This window comes from Mytilinidion resinicola, assembly GCF_010093595.1.
Source record: "Mytilinidion resinicola strain CBS 304.34 unplaced genomic scaffold BDZ99scaffold_3, whole genome shotgun sequence".
Taxonomy (NCBI): Eukaryota; Fungi; Ascomycota; class Dothideomycetes; order Mytilinidiales; family Mytilinidiaceae; genus Mytilinidion; species Mytilinidion resinicola.
This window is the reverse complement of record NW_022985439.1, coordinates 2,267,588-2,295,244: the sequence shown is the minus strand read 5'-3', so window position 1 is coordinate 2,295,244 and position 27,657 is coordinate 2,267,588. Positions and strand designations below refer to the sequence as shown.

The following is a 27,657-nucleotide window of genomic DNA, read 5'->3' as shown; positions in this document are numbered from 1 at the left end:
CTGGAGGCGGGTTGGGTCTGTGAGGTAGGTTGTTGAGAGCTCCGTGGTTGAGGGGGCGGAAGGGGGGTGCGTGTGGGTTATGTGGCACATTGAGCTCTGTTTTGTTGCTTGTTTTGGTGGGGATAGGTGGGTGCTTGGTACTTCGAGCGCTAGATGCTTTGAGGGCTAATTATATTTGGCGTAATTTAGGGTATATATGGAAATGCAGGAGGTCGTGGGGAGAGTGAGTTGGCGCATGGCTGGTGCGGACAGCGCATGGGGTTCGTAGGTGTTGTTGGATTGTTGGACTTTTTTAAGAGAGATGCCGGTTTCGAAGGACGGGAGAAGGTTTGATGACCTGTTTGTTGCGTTGTTGGGAAATACCTACGGTATGTCGATGTAGAAATGTGGGAAGTATATGTGGCGAGAATAGCTGGTGGATATGGCCGCTATGTGTAGCCGACGATGCGTAAGAGAACGAGATCTCCAAATCTCGGGCAAATGGTGAAGGGGGATGCGCTGGATATACTGGATATGCTGGATATGTTGGACGCAATGTAGTTGGCTGGCAGATGGGTGAAGGTGTGTCACGTGCGTTCCCTTCACTCACGCGTAAGCTCCCGACGGCTACTTCTAGCCTACATCCCCGCACGAATAACACCTCACAAACACTCCCTTCTCATATATCAGTCAATTCAATACAGTGGAACCTTCTCCATCACGCTATCTACAGCTTCACCAACCCACCACGATCGAAAACACCGTCCACACATCCATAAATATCCCACAGATGTATCAAACATACCCGCCATATTCTCCGCCACACTAAAATCAAGCAGTACTTCACAGACCCTTCATTCTTCAACGATCGAAAACACCACTAAAACTCCGTACCACGCCTCCAACCCACTCGCTTTAACGACATGTGCCACGTCATGTCCATCTTCTACCGCCCCTGCGGCCACCTCGGCGACATCGTCGTCGACGGCCCTGGCGTTCCCAGCACTAAAATCCCTCTCACTATCTTCTGTGAGAAAGCCCATGAGCGGGGTGAGGTCGCGTGCGAGGTTACGAGCACGCAGGTGGTTGCGGAGCGAATGGAGCGCTGTCCGGGGAGGTGCGTGCGTATACTGGGGAAGCGGACTGTTGATCCCGCTGTGTAGGCATACTGGCGGAGGATGTACACGGCTGGGGAGGCGGTTGGCAATCCGGCGTGGAGTCGAGTATCGAGCTGGCTTGATAGGGGCTAAGGCGTGCTGGCGGTGTTTGGGCGCGGTGAATGGGAAGGAAGATGACTTGGGACATTGTTAGTGGACAGAGTCGCTTCCAAGGCCGCAGATAAAGGTAACTGCTTCGGCCACCGAGTTTAGATTCACACTCTCCAAAAGCTGTCTTCAAGCTTGCTTTCTTCAAACCTTTTAAGTCGTTCAACTAACCTCAAATCCCAACTCACCCTTCCTACGACCTCTCGAAATATGTCACATTGAATCGATCCGCTACAGCGGCTGCAAACACGTTCAGGATACTGCGACCCGCGACTATTTCAGCCGCTTTAACTCGCTTACGACCGTGAGGTGCTAGGCGGCGTGGGTGAGAGGGGCGGCTTGTGCGGTTACGAGTACGAAGATTGTTGGCGAGGCGCCGGAGAGGTGTAGCCTATGTAAAGCGGTCGCGGGTTGGTGATGAGGGCGGTGATGATGAGTGGAGGGGACATTGGGGGGTCGAGAGGGGGATCTAGCGAGTGCTTAGGCCTTTGGGGAAATGTTGTGGATGATGAAGTGATGATGTGCTTGGTCCTGAACATGCATATGGGAGGTGTAGAGGTGAATTGGATTATGGTGAGAGGTGGAGGAAGGAGGGAAAGATGCCTGATAAAACTGAAACATTGTTCAGGTATTGGAAGTCCTTTCCTTCCAGCTTTTCAAGGGGAGTTCTCCGCCTGTTCAATGCTTTCAACGCTCCTGCGCAGCCCCATGTCTGACTACAGGAAGATCTGCTTCTTCTCGAAGCGCCCACATTTTCTCTCGCCACTCTCCGATACATATCTCTGTGAAAGGGTCGTCCTGATCGGAGGTCAATTGGCCGAGAATATTTAGTCCGAGCAAAAGCAGGTTGTCGGGCGGAAGCGCAGCTACCTCGTCGCCGACCAGGATTCTGATTCTCCCCACTCTTTCGAATAGAACAGCAGCGAGCCATTAAACGAAGAGGTCCACATGGACTAGGGGACAGCATCGGAGAGCGACTATTGGTGATTGATCGTGAAGTCGAGACATCGCTCCAGCTGTAGTTCACTCCGTTGATCGGACTTCTGGTATTGGTAGAAAGCGTGTTGGCGATGCTTTGTCTTTCTTATCCAAAGAAGTCTTGTAATCCTCAATGATCCTTACCGTATCTTTGTGTTCGCATTGATTTGCAATGCCTAGAGGTGTTCTTCCAATCATCATTTTTCCTTTCGGGGCCCTTGTGACGTACCGGCAGGTTCGGTCAAGTTCGCCGTCAAATTTGCCACTTTGTAGTAGCACTCGCATCGCTGAATCATGCCCAGCCAGAGCGGTAACATGAAGCGGACCAGGACCCTCGGTTTCGTCGTATTTACTGATTCCCAAACCACTTCTGAGGAACTTAATATCGGGCCTATTGAGAAGCACCTCCAAAACGCGGCCACGGCCTTTTTCTACTGCCCACAACCACGGCGAGCGGCCTTGACGGTCCATTTCATCAAGGTGCAGGGAGCCGTCATTAAGTAGCTCTTTGACCTTTTGATCATATCCATCGCGGGCGGCATTATGGAGCTGGGCTGTTCGTAGCCATTCCTGGACTTGTGGTTCATTTCTCTCCTCGTGGTATATCAATGAAATGAACTCCTCATGGCCTTGGCGACCAGCAATAGAGAGCGGAGTATCGCCTTTCTTATTGGCAGCCCATTTTTTGCAGTTTCGGGTTGTGATGAGGTATGTTGCCATTTCGGTCCTGTCAAACTCTGCGGTCACGGTCAACGAGGTACGACCCTTATCATCTACTTAATCAGGGTCAACCTGGTAGTTTTCAAGGATATATTGGAAAACTCCGTAGCGCCCATGTCGAATAGTGAGATTCAGATATGACGCCTTTCTTGCCATTCCATCTGGACGGAGAAAGGGTGATGAGGGATATATCAGTAGTTCTCGGGCAATGTTATCTTCGCCCCGCAGAAGAGAGCTCGTCAGAAGTCTGTAGATGGTGCTGTCTTCCAACGTAGTATTGTGTCTGAGGAAAATTCGAACTCCCTCCTCGTTGCCAGAATTAATAGCAGCAATTAAGGCATGGGTCGTCTGACGCGAGTCCAACGTGGGCGGAAGTTTGCCAAGTAATTCCTTCAGCATCCTGTTCTGGCGGTAGGAAAATACCAGACGTAGGAGGCTATATTTCCACCCATCCATCTCAATCTGATCGTTTGGTATCATATCTTTCCACCGAGATAACCACAGCTCAAACGCAGCATAATTGCCGTTCTTAATTTCCGCAGCGATGTCCAGTTTCTCCAGGGTGCCATGCCAAGGGAAGCTGTTTCCGTTACGTACTCCTTGGTGATACTCTTGTTCGTGTTGTTTAAGACTCAACGCGGTGTTAAAACCGATCATGGACGATGTGCAGCCTAAAAATGAGCAAAGATAGATACGTTCGTGCTGGTCACGATGCTTGTCGCGGATCTGTTGTGTGGGAAAGCCATCATGGAACGATTCACATCGTGGTTCCGAACATTTGAAAAGGTTTTGGCCGTAGAGAGAATCGAGCTTAGAAGTGAAATCGGAAATTATCATCTTCTCCAGAACATAGCGCACACGGGCTAATTGGGGGAGAAGAGTCAATACGGGTTCCTCATCTACTTTTTTTCTTGATTTATCCTCGGATTCTTTCTGGTAAACAATGGCATGTTTTAGGCTGTCGAAAAAGTCCTCATTCTTGAGAACTTGAAGTTTGTTGTCGATGGTTTTTGCGACTGAGGCCCGCTTCCTGGGCGCACTGACGCGCTTTTCAACGAACTTTCGCAAGCTCATGCCCAGAGCTCCATAGCTCAACGTGAAAATATCATCTCTTTCCGAGAGCACATCAAGCAAATGATCGAAGGCATGGACAACAGCATATTCGGTGAAAGCATATTCGCCACGGACAACATATGCACGAATCGAGTCTTGGGTAATATCAGAAGCATGCGAATCGAGGGATAGATGAGAAAAGCAGAGGCGAGTTAGGTTGAGCTTCTCGAGCTGCTTCGGCAACGCTGGTTCATCCTGAAGAAAACTAAAAGAGCACGAGTCAGTAGTCCGCTGTAAAAATATACAAGTCGGATGTCTTACTACTTTGCAGTCAGGTGGACAAAGCATATCGCGCCACCTCTTCGTACCTCAACCAAAGATCCGCAGAAATGTTTAATATCCCTCACAAGTCTTCTTTCGCAGTCGAATGAATTGTCATCTAAATCTAGGGACATGGCCCCTTGAATTTCGTGCCATTTGAGTGGGCGTTTTGCACAGAGAAGCCAACTGAGTAGTGTCTTTGCGACTTGCTGTTCTGGAGGACTAGATTCATCTAGAATCCGGTGCCTGATTCGGCGGTATCTGCTATGATTAGATCCCATTGCAGAGTGTTACGACCTCAAAATACTTACACTTGGTTCAGAGTTGGCGGGATTCTTTTCATTTCTTGCTTCAATGCCGCCTTGGAGACTTGGCTATCCAAATTGTCCATTACTAGCTTTGCGTAGAGGAACATCCCTAAATTATGTCAGATCATCTCTCAGGACTCCTAGAAGGCCTTACCGTCGGCCTTTCCAGCAACACACTCCGCCAAACTTTGGACATCCTGAGGCAACAATCCAAAGTTCTGCCCAATCTCATTTGCTCGGCGACGACAAAAATGTGATATGTCTTGGCTGTTATGTTTGTCGGTGATCTTGAACGTGGGTAAAGCTTTGAGCAATCTTCCAGTGTCGTTGTCGTCCTGGCTGAGGAAGCAACACCGCAGGTTTCTGGAATCATCGGTTTCCGCCGAGGCAATTACTGAAAGTGCCCAGGAGACTATCTCATTTTTTTGAGACTTGATGCATTCGTCCAGTCCGTCAATGACAAGGATTAAGTCACCAAAGGACTCAACAGCAGCCGCCAGGATTTCTTTCGCGATTTTAGATGACCGCAACGAATCTGTGCCACTGCTTGATTCTTTTTCGAGCACAAAAGGCAGCAGCGAGGAGTTCAACTTTGTGAACTGGAAAATAATGCTTCGTGCGAATCCGATGAAGTTGTCTCGGGCGGGATCTCCATGCTTGCAATAGAAAAATGCCACGGCGGAGTGTGGCTGACGTCGGCATTCCTCAATAAGAGCTGAAGCTAGAATTGTTTTACCTGAGGGCTAGACATTAGTATAGTTCTGAAGACGGTGTTAACAGGCCATACCAGCGCCAGGTTTTCCATTGATCCATAGCAAAGGCTCGGATGATGAATACGGATCGATCCAGTCTTTGGTCGAATCATGCTGAAACAGCCACGAACCACTATCTGGTTCATCTTCATGGACTGCAAACGCATCCTCGTGGTCGCTCGCACTATCTGCAGCAGACAACCATGAAACCACGGCAAGTTGTCGATGCTTGCCATCCTCATCTTGCCTTCTCTTGCATTCGTCATCAAGAACCCTCCTCGTTTCATGGAGCTCTTCCATCGCCTTTATCGTCTCTTGGACTCCTAAAAAGATAGCCTGGCTGTCGAGAAGCCTCCGATGTGATTGCAGGTTGGAGATGATGGCGCCAAAGTCTGTGCGAAACGTTCTCCACGTCGCATGGAAGAGTTTTTTCCAAGCTGTAAATGCGTTAGTATATAGTCTGTCCGCTTACAGAATAATGCTTAGCAAACCTCGTTGCCGAAAGTGTTTCATTGCCTTGCGGTGGAAATTCAAGATGTCTTTGTAGATTAATCCAACGATATCTTGAAGGTATGGACTGTTGCGGATAAGAGACTCATATTGTTCCAGTAGAGGTACGTGATCGCCAATTTCCTGGTAGGCATCGAGTAATGTGTTCAGGGCTTCCGAGTACGAGCCAGCAATCTGGTGGTTCTCAGTACGCCTGATATGAAAGAGAGTAGGACTACCCGAGCAATTACCAACAGCATGAATTTTGCGGGACCCTGTGGTATCGTCAGAATGCAGTTTTTTAGACATTGCTCCCACAAACTTACCCAAATAAAGCCCAAATAGTCGGTAGCATTCAAGAAAACGGAAACGACTTTATCAAACTGGTCCATGGCTTCAAGAGAGGAACTGAGTCGACGCAAGTTCTGCATGCGCTTTTCCGACTTTTGCTGCTCTTGCAGTCGGTGCACCGCCTTTTTGAGGTCTTCAGCATTGGTAAAGTTGAAGTCGTCGACTTCATCCTGAGACAGCTCGTGCTTGAAGTCGCTGAGAACTCGATTGAACTGGGCAGTTCCCACTGTTGGCGGAACGGTGGTCGCCATGATAACGCGAAAATACACTTTCGAGGGGCCTCAAGAGCGACCTGACTGGAGAAGGCTCAGGATTATTGAACAATAATATTGTATCCTGCCTTGCAGCACATTGAGGCGATTCTTGCGCAAGGCTCCCTCGAGGCTCCCTCGAGGCTCTCACGACTGGAGTATTTATGCAGCCAAGCTCAACGTGGATCGACATGATCTAATCCACTATAGTTCTAGCGCACCGTGCCTCAGCCACCACCTCTTGATCAGCTGGCAGGCTGGGTTCAAATTCAGCCTTTGAGACAACCGATCGGTCTTCATGTTTCACGTTACGGCTGTGCCTTGCCAACACAGTGGCCGCAGTCTTGTAGAAACTGGTGCTCGCCGGGTTCTTTCAGAGTACTGCTGCGCAGCGGCTCCCCCTGACAGGCACTAAGTATTCTAAATATCTCACGACTTCTGGCGGCCTGGCTGGCCTTGTTAGTGGATTTTCTTTTCTTTCGCTTTGTCATGTCGGAAACTTCTCTTCATTCCCTTAGAATACTCTCGCCGCGGCAATGTTCTCCGCTAAGAGAAACTTCATCGAGGATTATGGCGAGGATAGAAGGCCCGCAAAACGCTAGGTTCCGCCTATCGCGTACGACACCAATTCAGCCCTGTTCATACAAGACGTACCTCCAGCATATATCAACGATAATGCTTCATCCGAAACTTCACTCAAGACATTACCTTGGCCACTAGCAGATTTCCACGGTGCGGGATCCTGCACACTATTACCGAGCACTCCAGGACCAGATGATGAAGTATGCTTTGGCATGGTATGTAGATCACCTATGTCTTATTTCATTGTTGTTACTAAGTATACATAGATCTGCGGGCTTAAAACCCAATTTCTCGACGACCCGAGCATTGCATCTATTCATCCCGATGCTGATGTATCAAAAAGTAATTACTATCAACTCCAAATCGCGATGAAACGGATCCACATGCTCCAAACAAACAATGGTACAGACATTGCTATCCTCAATATGCAAACATCAAAAGCTCTTCAGGAATTGGACCATCGGTCCACAGTGAGATACAACGTGTATGTGGCTACAGCGGAGTGGGCAACGAAAATCCGCTCTTTTACGACCCTGGGACAATCTGTCTGTCTGGATATTGACATATATTTCTTTGGATCCCGATCCAACAGCACAGATGTTGGCAGAATACTCTCCGACACAGGCCTTTTCCTCCAACCACCTGACTTTCTTGACAGCACCATCCCATATGATAATCCTCATGAAATCAGCTTCGCATCCATCAGCAATTCTGACTCGAAGATGAGTGTACCAATTCCCGAATTCAGCTCCATGAGCGATCCGTCTGTTGATATAATTAACACTGTTTTGGGCAATCTTGATCATATGGGAAATCTGGTAAACCTGGATGTGGATATGACTGCCATCACGACTGTATTAAAACCGTGAGTGAAAGAAAAGAATTCGTTCGCTAATGGCTTGAACTGATGTATTCCCTAAGGCACCAAAGGGAAGCGCTTGATTTCATTGCAGATCGAGAATCACCACATATGTCCGAGCGCTTCTCGCTGTTCAAGCAGTGCGTTGACTCTCGAAATCGCAAGTAGTGTGTATCTTTCCCGACCACAAAATCTGGCTTTCTTTGCTAATAGCACTCATAGTTACGAACATTCTGTGGCTGGGTGTAGAAAACCGCAAAAACCACCCGAAGACTTTGGAGGCATCATCGCCGATGAGATGGGACTTGGAAAAACTCTGACGATGATCTCAGCCATTGCAACGACATTAGATCGAGCACGGCGGTTTTCAGATGAGGATTTTTGTAGAGGAAAAGAAGTGGGCGCAATTAAGAGAACCCGGGCTACCCTTGTCATATGCCCTGCTGTCTGTAAGTAATTCGATCTAGGTTCGGAATCTGTCTTACTTTTATATTACTAGTGCTCATGGATGGGTAGCTGGAAGAAGTCTCAAGGTAAGTAGTAAAGCTATATCCCAGATAGAATCTGCTGAATAGACTAGACACGTTGCTCCACGGTTACTTAAATGTACAAAATATCACGGAACATCTAAAGCTACCAAGACCGAAATTCTGGACTCAGATATTGTCTTGACGACTTATGCTACACTTATAGCAGATTCAAGTCGAAATAGTATCCTCCACGATATTCATTGGTTTCGCATCATCATCGATGAAGGTTTGGGGTTAGTCTTTTTCTACCAAACTTCGACTTACATTTTTATAGCTCACTCCATTCGGCACCAGCAAACTAAACAATTCCGCGCTGTGGTAGCCCTTTCAGCCAAATATCGGTGGTGCCTTACTGGAACACCAATTCAGAATGTGCTTAATGACCTGGGGGCTTTAGTCCGTTTCCTCCGTGTACCGCAATTGGACGGGTTGTCCGACTTTTACAGACATGTTGCCGGACCCGTCGAAAAGCGTAATGCTGCAGGGTTTCAACGACTGCGAGAGCTCCTGCAGTGCATCTGCCTACGGCGCACGAAAGACCTGCTGAAGCTTGCCGAGCCTGACTCACGCATTGAGCTTGTACAACTCACAGAAGAAGAACGAAACGAGTATTGCCGTATCGGAGAAGGCCACCGACAGGCCATAGATCGAGCGATTGAGAGAAGAAACCTCACAGACGCATCTAGTGGCCTTTTCCGTGCTATTTCACGACTCCGAGCCTTTTGCAACTCCGGTCTCTGTGTTAAGCCAGAGGAGGCTGATACTACTAAGGATGAAAGTCTCTCTCTTCTCGAACAAGACGACCAAGCAGTATGCTCTTACTGCTCATGTGATGTAAGCTCTATAGGTGACCAGGAATCAGCCAGCTCCGGGGTAATTCTACCCTGCTCGCACCTCCTTTGTCAAGAGTGTGTATGTCGAACCGAGGAAATACACAAAACCCGAATTCGCTGCGTAGTATGCGGTAGCATTTGCTCATCGCTAAGAGACGAGCAACAGCAGCTACCGATATCGGACGGCGCGTCATCAAAGTTGAGGAGCTACAGCTCGAAATTGGAAGCTCTTTTGCACAATGTTATGCATCACCGAGCAGAGAAATGGTACGTACATACATATCGCGTTCCCCTTCTGCTCTATTTGATTGGTACTTAGTGTTTACGTGCCAGCATTGTTTTCTCTTCATGGAAGAAGTCCATTAAGCTCGCCGCATCATATCTCACCGCTCACAATATCCCGGTCTGTGTTGTCGACGGCTCAATGACACTTCCCGAACGGCGCTCCCAGATTCTGCGCTTCCAGCAAGATCCAACAATTCCTGCACTCCTAATGACGCTTGGAACAGGTGCAGTCGGCTTGAATCTCACCGTGGCCAATCGTGTCCATATTCTTGAGCCGCAGTGGAACCCTTCCGTTGAGAAGCAGGCAATTGGACGAGTCATAAGACTGGGTCAAGAGAAAAAGGTCATAATCGTGCGATACATAGTCGAGCATACTGTAGAGCAGGTATGCGTATGACTCACTCAATTTAATAGCGATATTAGCTTACTTGATACTGCGTAGTATATTCAAACAAGGCAGGAGAAGAAGTTGTATCTTGCTCAACTGGGATGGGATTGCAGTAAATCCGAATCGGAAGACGATAAGTTTAGAAAAGTCATTGTAAGTCTTGTCACTGCTGTAAATCGATGTCAGCTAATCATATTCCGTCTCCGAGGACATGAAATCTCTACTATCTATATAGTATCAGCTTTGTTTCCCTTTTCGAGGATAATTATCTACTATTGGTTTTGAGGGTTACTCTATCGCGGCGCGGAATCCGAGCTGGTATTGGGTTCTGGCAACACATCTACGTCTTTCTAAGAATTGGGGCTTGTATTGGGATTGTTAGTTCTTCAATAGATTTGCTTTTCGCCATACTGGATGTTCTCCAATATCTTACCTGGAAATTGTACAAAGGTAAGGGGATGGGCAAAGATGCCCACAGTCCAATTTGGGCTCCGCGAGATTGTGCCAGGCGAGGCTAGGGCCCGAAATTGACGAGAGCTCGAAAACGGTTTGGGAATCCAGCAGCTCCGAAGGGTCTGCAGGGCGGAGAGCAGATTACTACAGGACGGGGGATGGCCGAGTTTAGCTCTATTCTGGCTAAACCGCGTCTGAGCACCAACTTACGAGAAAAAGGCTTGTCGACGAACAGCTTGCGAGAACCTCTACAGGACGTGAGCAATGCTATAGCCTTGCTGGTGATCATGCTGAGCTTTGCAAACTTCGACAGAGAGATAATGGAGAACCCGACAGTCGTCTCCAAGAATGGTTGAAAGTCGTTCTTGGCAATACAAGCCTCGATGTCCTCGCGGACCGCTTAAAATGCGGTGAGTCGCCGTTATGCCCACCCTTTCATGAGGCCACCGGTCTCAATTCCTTCTAAATTTGATCTAGCAAATATTCCTGATTCCCCCCAGGGGAGCTTCACCAGCTTGTCCTCTTACGATGCGGCAAAAGTGTGTATGTATTCAATTCGTCCATTTCCGCTATCCGCTATCACTAAATATATCCTACATCTAGCCCTGGCGATGGAAACGACACATCGCACAGACACTGTCTCAAGGACCAACGAAGCCACAGCTCGCTCAGGTGCTGTCGAAAAAGAATGGGAAATTTTGCCTATCATCAATAACTTTACGTCGCCGAGACGATCCGCAAAGCTTCCATGTTTCATGATGGATACACCCGAGAGAAATAGGGACTTTTTCGGCCGTGAATCGGTGCTCCAGAGGCTTGAAGACTGTCTCTCGCCGGAAAACAATGCACACTTTTCATCCGAGCAAGGGTCTCAAAAGCATGTTGTTCTGTGCGGCATGGGCGGACTAGGGAAAACTTCTATCGCGATCGAATTCGCATTCTCTAGGAAAGACAAATTCGACGCCATCTTCTGGATCCGAGTGGACGAACCTGAGAAACTACAACAAGGTAAGTTCTCCAAGGGCAGATCGCGATAAGATCCTCGCCATGCTAAAAGGCCTCAGACTTTGGTCAAATCGCTTCAAGGCTTGGACTTGAAGACCCATCCGAACTACTCAACCCTGTCATTAGTCGGCAGTTAGCAACGGGATGGCTTGGAAATCCGAAAAGAGTTTTGAATGACGATGAGGACATTGGTGGCCAAGCTGAAGCACGCTGGCTACTTATTTTTGACAACGCTGACAACCCAGATATTCTCCAAGACTACTGGCCTTTGTCGCAGAGCGGGTCAATTTTGGTAACTAGCAGAGATCTGCTTTCCAAATTAAGCCCTCAATCGCTTCAATTAGTTTCGATCTAGAGCCATTCAGTGACGACGAGGCGGCTGTATTCCTGCGACGTCTCTCCCATGTCGACCGAGAAGAGAACCTTTCCTTGGAGATAGCTAGGAAGCTCGGTGGTCTGCCAATGGCAATCTCTCAAATGGCTGCTATAATTCAATACCAGTATCTGTCATTTTCCGACTTTCTGGAACACTACGAGGATAACTCGGACCGGAAAGATCTTCATGCTTTCAACGTGGAACATCCATCCCCCGAAGCAAGAGGAAACCTCGCTTCAATATGGGCAATCGAGCAATTGGAACCCCAACCAAGATCTCTTCAGGAGATTCTCTCAGTCCTTGGCCCTGATTGTATTCAAGAGCGCGTGTTGACATCCAAGATCCCAGACTACAAGCATCTCGAAGATTACCCCAAGCGTGGCTTCTCTTACTCAGCTGCTCGGACAGACCTTATTCGAAGATCACTCGTCAAGCGCAATGAGGATAACAAAGAGCTTTAGATTCATCGCGTGCTACAAGACTCGGTCCTTTCAAAAAAGTCTGGAGAACGGAAGCTCGCTGGGTTTTCAGCTGCCGTTGCGCTTGTGCTGGCTGCCTGGGGGAAAACTCCATTAGAGAAGAGGAATGACTGGAAGTTAAGAAAAAGTCGAGAGGGGCTCTTTCCGCACGCCTTGTCCCTCAAAAGTGCCTACGAGAAATTTACAGAGATAGCAATCCAAAATCAGGTATTGACCTAGGATTTCTATTGTCCGAAGCTGGATGGTCAGTTACTATGCCTTCATATCTGTAGATTAGCTGGCTTTCGGAGCTATAGTCTCAGGTTGTGAAGAAGCAGTTCTGTGTTGATCTGAAGAGGCATAAGACCCGTATATATAGCCCCTGATAGGGGGGGGGGGGGGGGTACTCCCCTGTTCCCCTGTTCCCCCCTTGTTACGGATATGGAAGGATGTAACGCCACTGACGCGCTAGTAGTGGCAACCCGAGTTATAGCGAAACGTTTCTACGTACTACCGTGAAAAGCACCGGCGCCAAAAGCAACATCAACAACAGATAAAATGACTGAAAAAGAGCTAGTAACAAATGGTGTACAAACAGTAGAGATTCCATTACTCTTTTTTAAGGCCGATGAGAAGTTTCAACATGAAAAACTATACACCTTCAAATTTGATGCCCCAAGCGAAGAGATTGATCAATCGAACATGGAAAGGGAAGAAATCCCTAGCATCAGGGTGACGGACATGCGAGATATCAAGGAAAACTTCACGATAGAGACAAACGGGTTCGCGGTATTTGACACCGACTGCGGCCTAGCTTACGACGACTACTTCGACGAGGAGAAGCTTCAAGTCTACTTCAGACACGTGGAATCCCTACTCGGGAACCATCTAGGCGCCAAGCATGTACAGGTCTTCCGATATGCAGTATGTGAAGTTTCTTCGTAGTAGCTGTTGCAAAGGTCCTAATCATCGCCACTAGATACGCAAACGTGACCCTGACTGGCCGAAGTCTTCCGATATACCGCATGCGTGGGAGCAACCCACTACCGTTGCGCATATTGGTTCGTAATTCCAATGGTGGTTCAACGTGCCGTAGACTACGTAATTAACCATAGCGCAGATGCCACACTAGACGAAGCACGAAGAGAGGTACGGCTGCAGTAAGGTGAGAAGGCCGAGAATATGATGAAAACTCGCTTTCAATGGATCAAGTAAACCAGCTCCCACTTCTGAGGCCGCAAGCGCTAAGCACCTATGTAGCTTTTGGAAGCCGCTGAAAGGACCTATGAACGATTGGCCTCTGTTAGTTTGCGATGCTGCAACCGTCGACAAGGAAAACGACATCACGGACTCGGACTTAATCTATCCAGATCATGCCGCAGAGAACATGCAGGTTTACTACAGGCCTGGCTACAAATGGTATTTTCTGAGCAACCACAAGACTACCGAGATCATCGTTTTCAAGCAGACGGACTCCTTGCCCGCTGCTTGTGCCGGTAAGTTGAAGTGCCTTATTTAGACTGAGTCAATTATTGACGTTTTCAGGTGTACCCCATTGCTCTTTTGCAAACCCATTGAGACCAGGAAATGAGGCACCACGAGAAAACATTGAAGTACGAGTACTTGCATACTACGATGAATGAATTGGAAAGCTCAAAGGGCTTTAGTGGACAGGACAGGCTGACGGTCTGATCAATTTTAATACTGCTTGCACAAAATATCATGACTCTTATGGACGTCTGCGCAAACTCAAATTGTTCCCAGTATTGGCAAAGAGTTACCACATCCGTGAGCCAGACTTGACTGAAAAGGGTCGACCAGAGTGCTCGAGTACTTTGCGCACGGACTTAAGCAAACTCACGTCCGAACCTTAAGGAGAATTGTTAGCGAGGACTTTAAAGGCTTTGATGCAAACACGTACCCGGGCTACCCAGTAGCGAGACCACTATAGGTAAATGTTCTTTTCGCTCACTTACTCGCGAGTCGTATTCCATTTCGCCGACTGGGGAGTATTAGCAGGAATCAAAATGATGGATGTAATGGATGGAACGGGTAAACAGACTCGGGAGAGAAACTTCTGGGGCACCAAGTGTCGGTGCCAACCAGATTCCATCAAAGGCATTCGGTGCAGTGGGCGGTCTAGTACTATATCAGCAGTGGTATCAGCGAAGGGATGGGATATTCACCCAGGCGGCACATCTCGGTAGTCAACTTCCTGGGATGTAATGGGTAGCACAATCAAGGTGTTACGCTTCCCAACCTGCATAATCTCCTGGTGAAACCAATCTTTGTAGATGCGCAGCCGATTTACAGCGTCATCGTACTGTTCTTCCGTAACATTTTCTGCAGCTTTCCTATCATTGGCCTTAGCAAAGCTAAATAAATATCGAGCAAGTAACGCACCATCTCCATTACATGACGGGATTGACATAGGGAGCTTTATCGAATTTCTCGTGATACTCCTTCCGAAACCAGTCAAGCTCGTGGTAGACACCATAGCAGAACGAGTTGACTCCAACCTGATTTTGATCAGCGAAAATGGGATGGTGGAGTAAGGGAGGGGGAGGAGGGATTCCTACATCCTCAAGATATTCCTGGATGGATACCTCATCAACATCAGCGGGCTTGTTTGCTTTCCATGTCTCCGCAACCGACAGTTTCTCAATTTTGATATCGTAGGTCGACTCAACATCCACAATAAAGTTGTCGATGAGTTTCATCTGGACCTCGTTCTTAACAGGTAAAAAGTCGCTTAGGTACAGAAGCGAAACAGGCAGCTGCGAGCCATTAGACGATGTGATATCCAAAACCTCTGAAGATACTAACTTCAGTCGCTAGTTCTTTCTTGGGGCTGATCCATGTGCTGATCATGTTCTCGAATTTTGCAAAATCTCTACCATAGAGAGCCGGAGAATCAAAGTAGCTATACATGTTAGAGAAGATAGTCAAACCCCCGGGGGTTTTTCGCGATAGAGACTCACGACCAAGATGGAACGACTCCTTCGGAGGGAAGTGCATCACTGGACACGCGGATTCCAAAGCACCCATTGGCTAGAGCCGGCCGACGGCTACTTCCGGTAGCTAGTACCAAATTAGCACCCATTTGACAAGATGTGTGAAGCCACGAGTCCTACTATCTGTACTGATTGTGAAGTCGAGCCAATCGTACGCAGCAATAGCAGCACCACTACCCCCACTGCTGCTCCAAGCAGACTGGTAACCATCTCCTCGAGGATTGAAAGGTGCCTGGTAGTCGGCCGATTCGGTAGGCTCCTCTCTCGTGATTAGAGAACCCAGTTTCAGGGTGCCGACCAATTGGGCACCGGCATCAATCAACTTTTGCACGGTCGGGGCGGTCTTCGGTGCGGTCTTGGAGAGAGCGTAGTACGCTCGACATCCCACGGTAGTCCGAAGTCCTTCAATCTCGAAAATATCTTTCACTGCAAATCGGAGCCCTTCCAGAGGTCTCTTCGCACTGCGATCTGGAAGGATGCGCGATGGAACAGCCAAACTCAAGGACGTGTAGAAATCACCACTCACGCGCAAATTCTCAAAACTATTGCGAAACTCAATGACCGACGTGGGTAGGATGACCTGAAATGATGATTTGACTCACCCTGTGGATGTTTGTGGCTTCGTCCCCACGATGAAAGCTTGGTTCGGATCGTCATAGAGTCTGTATGCTTTGCAAAGCTGACCGTTCCAGAATACATACGGGCCCGATGTTACTTCTAGTCCCACTAACTGCTCAGGAACTAAGGTACACCAGTTGGTATCCCAGGTGTGCCGCATGTGATCAGACACTTCGGTTAATCCGACGGAGGCCTTCGTCTCCACACTAATGAATACCACGTTGGTAAGGAAGTCCCGTTGAAAGACATCGTCTGACGCAATCCATTTCTTGATATTACTGTCGACCCAACTTTGGTTGAAAGTCTGGCCCTGGGGAGTTGAGACGACTGTGACAGGGATGATGCCACTGGGGAATTCGGGAATGACAAAGCTAACCGGGGCAAGAGGTAGAGCAAGATATCGAGCGCCTCTAAGCTCAAAGAGTCGCAGTTCCTCAATTTGGCGAATGCTGCCGCCGAGGACTGGCCCCGGCCCCTTCAGTGGGACCTGACTGCGGGAGGTGAATTGCCCCATTGCAAAGCAGCAATAGGATCTGGTTGTACAGAAATATGAGTCACCTCAGTACGTCAATTCGTGAGCCCAACAACAAATATAATATTGGTTGCAAAACCACACAACCATGACTTACAAACAAGAGAATTGACAGAAATAGGCTAGACTGGCACCCTCCTTGTACTCCTAGTCTTGTCTCGGATTTAATTCAGAGGATGTGCCCCGAATTATCTTTGTAATTGATGTGGGCTAGGGCTCACGAATTGGCGTAGAATACCGAGGTGTCGGTCGACGATAGTTGAGAGGGTTGCGGATAGAAGGAAATGTGATGAAATGAAAGCTGCAGACGCGGCTCTCAGGCAGCGAGGGAGCGAGCAGTTGCCCCCACCGGTGATGATATGTGGCAACTCCACCCTCAACACCAACCCACAGTGTCTCCCAGTATGGGCATTTGCTTTTTATGAGAGGTCATCCGTCACCGGAGTGGTTACTCGCCATTGGAGAGAGCTACCAACTGGATCCCGAGTTCTTTCAGCGCCATATTGACTCTTCCATTAGCCGCCAGGACAATTTCTCGTCGCCACCGCTTCCCTCCGCATCGACCTTGATGATCAAATTACGTATCACTACCCTTGGAGTATCGCCGCAAACCTCGAAAAGCCTTGACGAGCAGTGGAACCTGGAGAACCTCCGACTACAGAACGCAAAGCCGATGAACGACTATCATCACAAGACAAAAAAGCTCTCCGATTCGAAACTCGGGGATTCAATCCTACGAGAGTGCTCTGTACACGACTTTCAGCACTTCTCCATAGAGCAAGACATATCGATACACGTTATCAAGACTTGGAAAGGCTGGGTTGGTAAGAAACCACAGACGTTGAAGCTTTCTTAATTGTTGATCAAGTGCAGGAATCGTATGGCTCGATCACGGTAATGATTTGAGCCAGATCGTCGTTCCGTCGTTGATTGCGCCTTTGCAATCACATGCTTTGAATCCCAACCACATTCCTACCAACTATCTGCCAGTCACTCAGTACAGACCGGGCGTCGCACTCAAACCCCGCTCTCGACTTCTGGCACCAACGAACGCCATCCAACGGACTCAAGTCCAGATACCTCAAAGCGCATCCCTGTTACATCTCGATTACAGTCGTGGTCTTGATCGCAGGGTCGCTGCGTTGGACTCCTTTTACGCCCTACACGAACTTTTTAGCTTTGCTTCCTTTTCCGAGATACAGTTCCTCAACATGCTGGAGTCCAAGCTCAAGAAGGAGTTAGATCAGTCGGTCTTAGTGCGACAGAAAAATCCCACAATATCAAACATTCTCTACAATCGGCAGGTGTTGGAAAGGCATACTCAACGCATTCGCGACAACATCGCGTCGATACGCTGCCAATCTCGGTCGTGCTGGCCTCAGGGACAACTCGATGAGACCAAACAACAAATCGCCGACTCGGCCGCACAAACCCTGCTTCGCGACTACGAGTACCTTCTCGCACGATGTCTAACTATCTCTGAGCTCTGTGATCGGGGCACCCAGATTGTCATGAACAATGCGATGATCAAAGAGTCACGAGAAGCCATATCGCAGGCTGAGGGCATCGCGAAGCTCACTCGACTGGCGTTCTTTTTTATTCCTCTGTCATTTACAACATCGTTCTTTGGTATGAACTTTTTGCAGTTTGATACGGGCAAAGTGAGCATATGGGTATGGTTTGTAGTGTCTGTACCTATCCTTTCTTTGACACTCTTGTTGTTGCGATATGATATAGTTTCTCTCTTGAGGGCTAAGCGTCGGGCATCCGACCCCGCGTCCAGTATGGTTTGACTTTTGTTCATATGTGTCACTTGCCACTCTTCCTTGGCGACTTTTGGGCCACGCACACAGCACTTGAAGCTGAGCTGGGGAGTTACAGGACTCTTGTGGGAATAATCCTTGATCGGAATACCTGTTTCTAAGATTCGGAGCGAAAATAAAAAAGGTATCATTGGCAGCTGTCATGCGCAAAGGGCTTGAGGTTTTAGTAGATGTTAATGGAATACCCTTCGCACTGTCGTCTAGATCGTGAAGTTTCATTTCATGTTGACTGGAGAGTAGCGCGAGCGAAAAGCCTTCCATTGTGGTTGCTCGCGAACTTTCTTGAGCTAGCTCCAAGACCTTACTTCCACCACCAGCGCGATATAAAGCACTCGTTTTCATCGTTCTTGTACATTTTCGTGCCGGATGACTGGAAGCCCGGCTTTCTCTCGAGCCGCATACGTCTCCTCGCGCCAGCTCTTGAAGTCGGCCAGGGTCCCTCGTTCGAACGTACTCGGTGGTCCGTCTGGTGGGAAAGCAGCCAGCAGCGTGGCGAGTTTCCATTCTTTGAACACCTCACCATCAACCATGACTCTGATTGTACCTACTCGTTCGAAAAGTATCGCGCCATAACGAGCCGAATCGCAGCTCATCTCTAGAAGTACTCTCAAACCAAACGACAGAAATGTAGCCAACGACTTGGGGTGCATCAGGTACGTCTTGTTTTCATCGTAAGTGAAATTATCTACTGTTGGCGGGTTCCTGAAAGGCAAATACATCTGGAATCCGAACTGTGTTGGGGCGATCTCCGTCCCCTCCGGTAGGTCTGTCGGGGTTGCGACGTCAATATCAATGGTGTTGACTGCGATACGTCGTCCGGTGTTGTAGGCCGAGTATTTTCCAGTGACTGGTTGACGGCGGTAATGGACGTGTGGTCCGACAGGGCCAATCTTTAGAAGTCGCTCGAGAAGTTGGTAGAAAGCCCATGCAATGTCTAGCGGGCCAAGCCATTCGTCACAAAATCCGATCCATCCAGCACTATAACCAGTCCGAAAAGTGCGGATCGTTGCCGTGACAGCATTGATGCACGACGAGACCATTGGTATTGAAGTCCATGTGGGCCACAGGTCTCCCTCGTCAACCATCATCACATCTAGCATGTAGCTCGGGCGGAATGCGTTCAGCCGTTCCAGTGTGTCTTCATGAAGCTGCCAGTTTGTCTGCAGCAGAGCACTACAGCTGGGCACGTAGTTATCGGATTCAAGGTCGTAAAACAGGCGGGAGTCCCAGCAAAATTGCCATAGCGTGTCGGCCCTTCGATATTTAACGTGCCTTTCAAATTTGGCTTGTACGGAAGGATCGCGAAGATTGCGCGGAGGAACAGAGTACGATTTTATAAGGCTAGTGCTATACGTCCGACGCCCTTTTACTACACATCCGATGCCCTTACGCTACACGTACGACCCCTCTCCCCTTGGGCCCCTTCACCGCGTTTTAATGGCTTGGAGGGCTCGGAGCTTCCTCCGGGCCTTTACTCTCACTTGTATTTGCACGTGCATTCTTTCCGTTTTATGTATAGCCTTTCCATTTTGTATAGCTACGTGCCTACATGCCTAGGAGAATGCTTAAACCATTAATTTCGCACCTAATAGAGGCCCTCTCTCTATCGCACCTAGCCTACAAGCATCTATGTAAAGTCCCTATCTACAAGCTCCTCCGCATACTCATCGAATTCCTTATCAGCCACCTCACGAGCTACCTCACGAGGCTGCTGCAGGCCTGTTGACTGCACTGTACTTCCTGCGACGGGCTGTAAACCCCGTACCTGCGCTTCTAGCAGCGCAATCTTTCGCTGGAGGATTGCCCTGGTATTTGTACGTCGCTTCTTTATAGGACCTCCTAGTGTTGAGTTCTTAGGTGGCCTACCGCGCTTCCTAGGCGGCTGATTAATGTACGCATTTGGAATCTATCTACGCTCCGGAGGAGTCGGCCCGATAAGTGAGCCAATTAGAACGCGGTGAAGGGGCCCCAGGGGGGGGGTCGTATATGTAGCATAAGGGCATCGGATGTGTAGTAAAAGGGCGTCGGACGTATAGCACTGGCCTTTTATAATGATCTCTATAATTTCATCGCGGAGTTCTCGGGGAAGCTTTAGGAGGCGAGACATGTTTAAGATTTGAGGGCATCTCTGAGAGAAAATCTGTTGGTGAAGGCGCTGGGCTATTTTCGATGTGTTACATACTTCGTAGAGATTTCGGAGACTGTGTGCGGTCTAGATGTCATAGTACTGTGGATTGAATGCCGTAACGGAAACGTGGTACCACACAGGTATAATCTTTGGAAGCGAACGGAAGATATTGACCACGAACACGACAAGCCTCGGGACGCCAAGTATATTAGTGGAAAGTGCTGGATCGGCGAGTTGCCTAATACTTTGCGTATGCATTTGAGCAGCCGCAAATTCAATGTGCATGAGGAAAGTTAACGAGCAGATGAGAACGTCTCCCTGATGTAGCCACGTACCTTAGCTAGCTAGTCAAGTAGGAAGAGTTAGCAAGAAAGACAATGAGCCATCAACGAGAAGGTCGTCAGAAGAAGGTTTTGCCTCCCGAATATATCAATCGCATATACAGCCGGTAACGTAAAGACCCAATTGACGATGCCCGTACCAATCGAGGCAAGCAACGCTTGTCGGTCGCTGAAGCCGCCGCCGAGGAAGATCTGAAATGAGTAATACGCAATGACTGTAATGCTTCCATGAGCGGCAACTTCTAGACAAGGCCTTATCTAACTTATCGCTTACTCCGCAGAAATGTAACGACGACTGCGCGGTACGACGGTGGTGGAGACCGATCAACTGCTTCCATCCCTTAGTGCCGGCCGGGATGAGGTTGTGGTGAATAGTATATTTGTTCGAGAAGCTGCATTATGTACAGCCGTAAAGATCATGACGAAAGATTTTTGGGGGAAACATTGCCCGTTCATCAATACTTACATTGAAGATGGGTAGTGTTGTTACAGACAGGCAAGAGAAGAGCTACTAGTAGTCCTGTAGACGTCCGGGATCCTGGGATAGGATTCGTGAAGGTCAGCGGGGCAGAGCGCCTAAGTGCAGATGAGATCTCTTTGATACATGGCATCAGTAGTGCATCGCATATATTCTAGGATCTAGAAACCGCTCTAAAAGAGAACCATAACATCTTGGCACACGGAATTCGAGGTCTGAGGATTTCGTTCTGGGAAAACAATACTGGAGGCACCAATTGCTGCCTTCCGCGGTCTTGATACGCTTCGTATTAGTGGATTTGGAAGCATGTGAATATAGAAAATAGCGGGCCAATGTATATAGCAGTGCATTAGTTGCTACGAAGTCTAGTATTGCTGTGGAGTCTTGGAAATCACGCATTGAGCAAAAGATTAAGATTCTGGGGAGAGAGGTTCAATTTGAGGCAGGGGAGTAATTCACCTAACGCCTGAATAGATGATTGCCTGCGGAATAAGGCGAAGTAACTTCGGAAGTTGAATAGGGGTATTATTGATGGCTGGAATTTTCTTGCGGGCCACCTAGACACCTTGCAATATTAGCCAATTTTCGTTACCTGGCTAAGGTATTCAGCGGCGCCTGAACGTGCGGGTGCCATAGCCGGCTGCCCAAGCACCTGTTTGAGGGTCTTCTCTCAGGAAGCGTACATTGTCTTCGACGAATTTCAGCCATCGCGGCCACCTACATCGCTTTGGTTTGTAACGCCCGAAGATGTAATACAATTCCTCTAGAAGAGTGAATAGTAATGGTAGCCTATCTTGAACTTCATCCGGCTTCGGCCGACGTGGCCTCTCCTTACTTATTTGGAATCTACAGCTTACACATCGATTTGAAGTTCGGGCAGCCGAATTCAACCAGGTGATGAGGCAAAAGTAACCTGCAATGTGGCCGCACTTGAGTTTAAATGGAACGTGCTCTGAACCCCAGTCCTCCAAGCAAATTGGGCATGCATCGTTTGCTTGGGTCAAAAGCACCTCGGTGGCGATCCCATCGAGGTTCTCAATATCGGGATCAGTATTTTCCATAACGGTCTCCTCCCATTCGGTGAAATGGTTAGAGTTTGCGTTGAAAGTTGCATTGCAGACCTGATTGAACTCGTTGTAGATGTAGTTCACCGTCTTGTGGGTGGCATCTTCAAAGTTTTTAACCGCTCGGGGAGTAGGCTCCTCGACACCAAATGTGCAGTCGGTCTCCAGCTGACGAGCAAGCGCACGTAGTCGCCAGAGTAAGAAAGCAAGGCTTTCTACTCGATTCTGCGAGCGATGCTCTTTGTGGTATTCAATAACGGCATTGAAGGCAACGACGGTCTTATGCTTCTTTATCAGCACGTCGGACAATTCTTTCACGATTATATCCAAGGAGAGATTTGTAGGAAGGTCGCACGTCAAAAGGGCCTGATGTGATTTCGGACTTCGCATAGAATTTCCTGCAAAGACTCATGTTTAGACCCAAGCGTTTCATCCGAAGGACAGCTTCCTCATAGTAGTACATGGCATCCTCGTACTTACGTAGGAGAGTTTCCTCCACACGTAGAATTTCTCTTGGAAATCTAGGGTATTCGAGAACCGGCAGGCCTTCAGGGGCATCTTGGTTGGTGAGATCCTGCGGCATTGTTGATAGGTCTGCTAGTTTGACTGATCCAGCAATGGCTTCTTGATGGTTGGGTGCTGTTAGAGGTTCGACTGTCTGTTGTAAAGTCGTAACGACAGCTGACGAATGGAAATTTATAGGGAGCTGAATACCGTATACAATGTAGGAAAAAGCGTCACTGCACTGCATAGTTGACGGATGATGAGATACAGACAAAGGATATATTGAGCATTGTGACAAAGGAAGATTCCGGGGAAACAAAGATATCATACCTCTACAATCGATATGAAAGCATCGTAGAACGCTCGCTTGACTGATTAGCACATTACCTCGACGTTCCAGCATGCACGGCGTTATGCGTCCCCCTCACTGCAGCTGTGTATCATCAGACGGAGGACCTGCTATCAAGACGATGGAGTTGTGAGCGTTTACTAGCATAGCCTGATGTAGTGAGATAATTTCTCATCTGATTGGGGTCCTCTCATCACGCCAGACGCCGTCGACTGACAAATGTAATCGCTGTAGAGAGATTCTTGAGGACATAGGCTTCTATCAATTGTGACCTGTGAAAAAGGTTATGTAAGGGCCTGAGGGGGCAGGAAAAAAGTAAGTTGAAATTACTTGATCCGTTTCAAGCATTGTGAGGAGAACAGCGGCTTAAATGACATTAATCGTGCTGATGTTGGCTTCTTTGGTGTAGATGGGATGGAGGGAGGACGTTGGAAGAAAGTCTCTAGTTCTAAATGATCTCGCGTCACCCACGCGCCAAACGAAACGGCAAGGCTGAACCCCCCCGCCACAACCGCTTCAACTTCCATCATCGTTCCATCCTCTATCACCAAACCTACAACCCGCCATGCCTCTCGGCTTCGAGCGCATCAACGAGCGTACTCAGCGCCCGAACGCTCTCATCAACTTCATCAAACCACTCCCTGGCCCGACCGCCGAAACCGCTGCGCTCTTCCTCTCTCGCGTCGCCGCAATCTGTTACCCTTTCATGAAAACCAACCGCATCCTCGTACAAGCCCTCGAAGAATTCCCGCCAAACAATGAGTTCGTTGGCCGCAACTTCAACGCCGGCGAGGTGATCCAGCTGGTGCTGAAGGACAGGCAGGGGCGATGGCTGAGTCTCCGATATGTGGAGATGGTCATGGTCCACGAGCTGGCGCATTGTAAGGAGATGAACCATTCAAAGGCATTTTGGAAGGTTAGAGATGCGTATGCAGTGGATTTAAGAGGACTATGGGGGAGAGGTTACACGGGGGAGGGCATGTGGGGTCCAGGTAGACATTTGTTGGACGGGGAGATTGAGAATGCCGGCGGAGAGGAGAGGGATGTGCCGGAACATTTGTGTGGCGGCACGTATGGCAGGAGAAAGAAGAGAGGCCGTGCCAAGAAAGAGAAGGAGAAGGTCAGTTATGCAGAGAGGAAACAAAGGAGGATCTTGAAGAAGTTTGGCGAAGGGGGCAAAGCGTTGGGAGATGATGAGGGAACGAGAGTGAAACTAGAGGGAGGCGTAGCCAGAAAGGGCAAGCCGAGGGTAGCTGGCAGTGCTAGAGGCAGGGAATTGAGAGCTGCTGCTGCTCTAGCAAGGTTCGAGCCTGTCAAGAAGGAGGAGATCAAAGAAGACGTCTCTATTAAGATTGAGGATTCGGACAGCGATACAGAGGATGAGTATGATGACGTGGACAACGCACACGCTGCTGTAGACGTGGATGGAACCAAGATGACGGATGAAAAGGGCCATAGCTTGGTCAAGATATGCGAAGGAGAGGATGACGACGATGGCGATGCACGACGCGAGATGGACGAGCTTCACGATATGAGCGACCGTAAGAGCGCTTCGAAAGAATCAAATTTCTCGTCGGAGCGTCGGGCGCCTATGAAGCCAACGTCGAAGACATCTGGTATCACCAAAAGCGATGGTAAAGGAAGCCGGCTACAGCCTCGAAATCCTGCTACTCCGTCACCAAACGTCATCCATTTAGACGAGATCTACAAAAGGCGCCCAAAGATTAAGTCCACAAGTTCGGATACCCGTATCCAGCCTTCTGCTCAGCCTCAAAAACTCGAATGTCCAATCTGCTCTCTTGCTAACGACAGCGCCGCCCTCACTTGTGTCGTCTGCTCCAACGTCCTAAACACCAGCCTCGTTACGGATCATTGGCGATGCCAAAGTAATGCCTGCCAAGGTAGCAGGTTCATCAACGCTGGAGACGCTGGTATGTGTGGAGCGTGTGGGTCAGCGAGGAGAGTTTGAGTTTGGCCCAAGTGCATGTAGCGATGTCAGGTCCTCCACTCGTGGTGAATTTTCTGTACATGACAGCGTTTTTATTTCAAAACGATACCCCTTTAGTTTTATTTCCCATCTCAGCGATCTACTTTGTACCAGGATTCTACCACGCCTCACGCTCGAGATTGCTGGCCTTGGGCGGGGAGCAGTTTGCGTCCGGCGATCAACATTGTTGAGGTGCCAAAGAGCACACATTGAATGGTATCTATAAATCAAGTCCTGGTGTCTACATGTAGCGAACACATGTTTACAACTGCAACTCTCGTGCAATCCGTCTCTTCGCAGCCGCCTCCACCTCGCCCGAATTATCCTTGAACACTATATCCATCTGCTCAAGCGTCATTCCAGACGTTTCAGGGACGAGGAAATACGAGAACACGGCCGCTGCAAAGCAGAAGCAGGCGAAGAAAATGTAAGTTCCATACCCAATACTAATCATCATCGGTGGTACGGACACACCAATGACAAAGTTAGATAACCAGATGGTTGCTGTAGCAGCCCCGACGCCCTTCGCGCGGAGATGATTTGGAAAAACCTCAGCAGGCATGCACCATGCCAGTGGGCCGTAGGAAACCGCGTAGCATAATATGTAAATGTCTGGACAGAATGAGCAGACGAAGATGATATTTGGGAGAGATACATACAAATCAAAGCGACGCCGAACCAGCCAACCCCAGTGTGAGTGGTCCAGCTTGAGTTGAACTTTCCAACGATCCCGGCCATGACAGTGTGTGGAATTCCCATGGCGATGCCACCGAAGATCGCGAGCTTGCGGCGGCCCATCCTGTCCAGGTAGAGGAACGTAGGGATGGCAGCTACGAGCTGACATATGTTCACCATTCCGGAGAGAATCAAGGACATGTGCGCGTCTTGACCGAGCGCAGCGAAGAAGGTCGGGGCATAGTAAACGAACGCGTTAATTCCCGAGAACTTTGGTGAGTCAGTAAAAAGCAAGTGAGGATGTGAAACGAGATGTACCTGCTGAAAGAACGGTATTGCTAGTGCCACTGCAGTCCTTCTGATGTATTTGGGTCTGAACAAATCAAACCACTCCGCAAGTTCCAGCTTCAGCCCTGTGGCTCTTGGGTGCGCTGTTGCAGTCATCTCTTCTTGGAACTTAACCTCCGTAATGATTGCCTTCCATTCTGCTTGCACTCTGTGGTCTGACCCTGGGAGGCGACGCAGTTTCGATAGAGATGCTAACGAATCATCATTGCGCCCCCTCATGACTAACCAGCGTGGCGAATATGGGAAGAACATGATCGCTAGGAGGCAAAGTGCTGGTACCATTTGCAGCACGAAGGGTAGACGAAAAGCCCAATCTCCAGCAATATCCCTGATTAAAAAGTCTGTCAGTCCGCGCTCGCCCTATTGTAACTATAGCCACTAACTTCGTAGCATAGGTAATCCAGTAAGAGATAATAGCACCAACGACGATGCTGATGGCTTCAAGGACAAGCAAGGAGCCCCGAACATTTGGTGGTGCCACCTCTGAAATGTAGAGAGGTGCACCCATAGCTAGTGTACCAACGCCGATGCCTCCAATGGTTCGTCCGGCCACGAGGGTCCCGTAGTTCTGAGAAGCTGTCTGGATGATAGCGCCAAGACAAAAGACTACGACGGCCGCAACGAGTCCCCATTTCCTTAAGTAGACGTCTGCAAACTTGGGAAAGACGAGGCAGCCGAGGAAAGCTCCCAGCTCCAGCATTCCGGTCATGAAGCCGACGTGGAAGCCGTACCCTGCGGAACCGGGGCGCGTTTCAAGGTACTGGTCGTGGAATTGGGGCATGGTCAAGATAATCGAGACGACGCCTTGGTCTTGAGGCAGCATTAGCAAGCACGTCGGAGATATTAAATTCGTGAAGAGCGCACCATATCCAAAGGAGAACCCGCCCATGCTAGCCAGGCCAGCAGCAGCGAACACATATCCGGAGCTTAGGATACCAGGAAGACCGCTCTTGCCATAGGAAAGTGTTTCAAGCTGAAAGTCGAGCGAGTTGTCTAGAGACTGCGAGGTGCTTGGAGGAATGGCCTCGATATGTTGAGCTTCCTTTTCCGGGTCATCCATCTTGGCATCGTGCATCTTCTCTGATGACATGATTTGATCAAGGAAGGAAAGAAGAGGATGAAGAGAGGTGGAAGAGAGCCAATCTGCCTTAAAAAATATCAAAACTTGACGAGGACACCACGACTTTATATCCAGACGCAATAACGCCAAAAAAAAAAAGCCAAGACCAAAATCGATCGCTAAGATTTTTGCCTGGGGAAAACCTGGGGAAGTTTGGGGAAACATGGGGACCATGTGCGTGACAGACGCACGGTGTGTGGAGTCTTTCATCACATGGCAGTTGGAGGGATACCTAGTTCGTTGAAAGAGGTAGAGCGCTATGCATGACGATCTTCAGTTTTGCTATGGAGATCGAGGAGGGGATTCCCTTCCGCGTTCGAAAAGGCAATCTTCTCCGCAAAGCGTCCGGTCCGTGGGCATTCGGTCCGATCCAACTCCCATCCCAAACACTACGCAACGAACCTCCTACACCCTCCTTGCATGAGTCTATGCAGAGCATC

General features: G+C 48.9%; 11 protein-coding genes across 11 annotated transcripts; 5 read left to right on the top strand and 6 right to left on the bottom strand.

Annotated features, from left to right (window-relative positions):
- Positions 1-833: 833 nt before the first annotated feature.
- Positions 834-2,942, bottom strand: BDZ99DRAFT_516057 (uncharacterized protein; the record flags this gene model as incomplete). Its single annotated transcript, XM_033725031.1, has 2 exons — positions 834-1,274; positions 2,367-2,942. 2 exons carry the CDS (start codon positions 2,940-2,942, stop codon positions 834-836), a joined length of 1,017 nt encoding a protein of 338 aa, XP_033582287.1.
- Positions 2,943-2,999: 57 nt separating this feature from the next.
- On the bottom strand, positions 3,000-6,467 carry BDZ99DRAFT_516056 (uncharacterized protein; the record flags this gene model as incomplete). The annotated part of the gene is made up of 8 exons (XM_033725030.1): positions 3,000-4,260; positions 4,317-4,577; positions 4,628-4,733; positions 4,779-5,360; positions 5,412-5,813; positions 5,868-6,060; positions 6,117-6,140; positions 6,192-6,467. The coding sequence occupies 8 exons, from the start codon at positions 6,465-6,467 to the stop codon at positions 3,000-3,002; spliced, it is 3,105 nt and encodes a 1,034-aa protein (XP_033582286.1).
- Positions 6,468-7,432: 965 nt separating this feature from the next.
- BDZ99DRAFT_378623 (uncharacterized protein) lies at positions 7,433-9,953 on the top strand (the record flags this gene model as incomplete). The annotated part of the gene is made up of 6 exons (XM_033715117.1): positions 7,433-7,914; positions 7,971-8,075; positions 8,122-8,353; positions 8,484-8,664; positions 8,713-9,538; positions 9,605-9,953. 6 exons carry the CDS (start codon positions 7,433-7,435, stop codon positions 9,951-9,953), a joined length of 2,175 nt encoding a protein of 724 aa, XP_033582285.1.
- Positions 9,954-11,874: 1,921 nt separating this feature from the next.
- BDZ99DRAFT_459224 (uncharacterized protein) lies at positions 11,875-12,246 on the top strand. The gene has a single exon (XM_033719115.1). The coding sequence runs from the start codon at positions 11,880-11,882 to the stop codon at positions 12,237-12,239; it is 360 nt and encodes a 119-aa protein (XP_033582284.1). The 5' UTR covers positions 11,875-11,879; the 3' UTR covers positions 12,240-12,246.
- Positions 12,247-12,938: 692 nt separating this feature from the next.
- On the top strand, positions 12,939-13,879 carry BDZ99DRAFT_516054 (uncharacterized protein; the record flags this gene model as incomplete). The annotated part of the gene is made up of 5 exons (XM_033725029.1): positions 12,939-13,160; positions 13,216-13,297; positions 13,357-13,396; positions 13,497-13,732; positions 13,782-13,879. The coding sequence occupies 5 exons, from the start codon at positions 12,939-12,941 to the stop codon at positions 13,877-13,879; spliced, it is 678 nt and encodes a 225-aa protein (XP_033582283.1).
- Positions 13,880-14,647: 768 nt separating this feature from the next.
- Positions 14,648-16,382, bottom strand: BDZ99DRAFT_549993 (amidase signature enzyme; the record flags this gene model as incomplete). Its single annotated transcript, XM_033726973.1, has 6 exons — positions 14,648-14,755; positions 14,816-15,013; positions 15,063-15,159; positions 15,218-15,317; positions 15,371-15,792; positions 15,853-16,382. 6 exons carry the CDS (start codon positions 16,380-16,382, stop codon positions 14,648-14,650), a joined length of 1,455 nt encoding a protein of 484 aa, XP_033582282.1.
- A 415-nt stretch (positions 16,383-16,797) lies between these two features.
- BDZ99DRAFT_435597 (uncharacterized protein) lies at positions 16,798-18,410 on the top strand. The gene is made up of 2 exons (XM_033717488.1): positions 16,798-17,224; positions 17,274-18,410. Exons 1-2 carry the CDS (start codon positions 16,822-16,824, stop codon positions 18,191-18,193), a joined length of 1,323 nt encoding a protein of 440 aa, XP_033582281.1. The 5' UTR covers positions 16,798-16,821; the 3' UTR covers positions 18,194-18,410.
- A 53-nt stretch (positions 18,411-18,463) lies between these two features.
- Positions 18,464-19,127, bottom strand: BDZ99DRAFT_459222 (uncharacterized protein). Its single transcript, XM_033719114.1, has 2 exons — positions 18,941-19,127; positions 18,464-18,882 (listed from the first exon to the last, which is right to left on the bottom strand). The coding sequence occupies exon 2, from the start codon at positions 18,871-18,873 to the stop codon at positions 18,562-18,564; it is 312 nt and encodes a 103-aa protein (XP_033582280.1). The 5' UTR covers positions 18,874-18,882; positions 18,941-19,127; the 3' UTR covers positions 18,464-18,561.
- A 2,572-nt stretch (positions 19,128-21,699) lies between these two features.
- On the bottom strand, positions 21,700-22,990 carry BDZ99DRAFT_193788 (uncharacterized protein). The gene has a single exon (XM_033713178.1). The coding sequence runs from the start codon at positions 22,622-22,624 to the stop codon at positions 21,776-21,778; it is 849 nt and encodes a 282-aa protein (XP_033582279.1). The 5' UTR covers positions 22,625-22,990; the 3' UTR covers positions 21,700-21,775.
- Positions 22,991-23,634: 644 nt separating this feature from the next.
- On the top strand, positions 23,635-25,447 carry BDZ99DRAFT_409162 (WLM-domain-containing protein). Its single transcript, XM_033716536.1, has 2 exons — positions 23,635-24,771; positions 24,856-25,447. Exons 1-2 carry the CDS (start codon positions 23,653-23,655, stop codon positions 25,054-25,056), a joined length of 1,320 nt encoding a protein of 439 aa, XP_033582278.1. The 5' UTR covers positions 23,635-23,652; the 3' UTR covers positions 25,057-25,447.
- On the bottom strand, positions 25,337-27,157 carry BDZ99DRAFT_485680 (general substrate transporter; the record flags this gene model as incomplete). Its single annotated transcript, XM_033722726.1, has 5 exons — positions 25,337-25,686; positions 25,734-26,019; positions 26,068-26,425; positions 26,481-26,907; positions 26,962-27,157. 5 exons carry the CDS (start codon positions 27,155-27,157, stop codon positions 25,337-25,339), a joined length of 1,617 nt encoding a protein of 538 aa, XP_033582277.1.
- Positions 27,158-27,657: the final 500 nt, after the last annotated feature.

What these genes read in the sequence shown, in the direction of transcription:
- BDZ99DRAFT_435597 (XM_033717488.1), top strand. Translation starts at nt 16,822, where the DNA reads ATGAGAGGTCATCCGTCACCGGAGTGGTTACTCGCCATTGGAGAGAGC. An exon ending in GACTTGGAAAGGCTGGGTTG is followed by an intron (nt 17,225 to 17,273) that starts GTAAGAAACCAC and finishes GATCAAGTGCAG; the next exon opens with GAATCGTATGGCTCGATCAC.
- BDZ99DRAFT_459222 (XM_033719114.1), bottom strand. Translation starts at nt 18,873, where the DNA reads ATGCACCCCAAGTCGTTGGCTACATTTCTGTCGTTTGGTTTGAGAGTA.
- BDZ99DRAFT_459224 (XM_033719115.1), top strand. Translation starts at nt 11,880, where the DNA reads ATGGCTGCTATAATTCAATACCAGTATCTGTCATTTTCCGACTTTCTG.
- BDZ99DRAFT_409162 (XM_033716536.1), top strand. Translation starts at nt 23,653, where the DNA reads ATGCCTCTCGGCTTCGAGCGCATCAACGAGCGTACTCAGCGCCCGAAC. An exon ending in CTGCTACTCCGTCACCAAAC is followed by an intron (nt 24,772 to 24,855) that starts GTCATCCATTTA and finishes CCTTCTGCTCAG; the next exon opens with CCTCAAAAACTCGAATGTCC.
- BDZ99DRAFT_193788 (XM_033713178.1), bottom strand. Translation starts at nt 22,624, where the DNA reads ATGCGAAGTCCGAAATCACATCAGGCCCTTTTGACGTGCGACCTTCCT.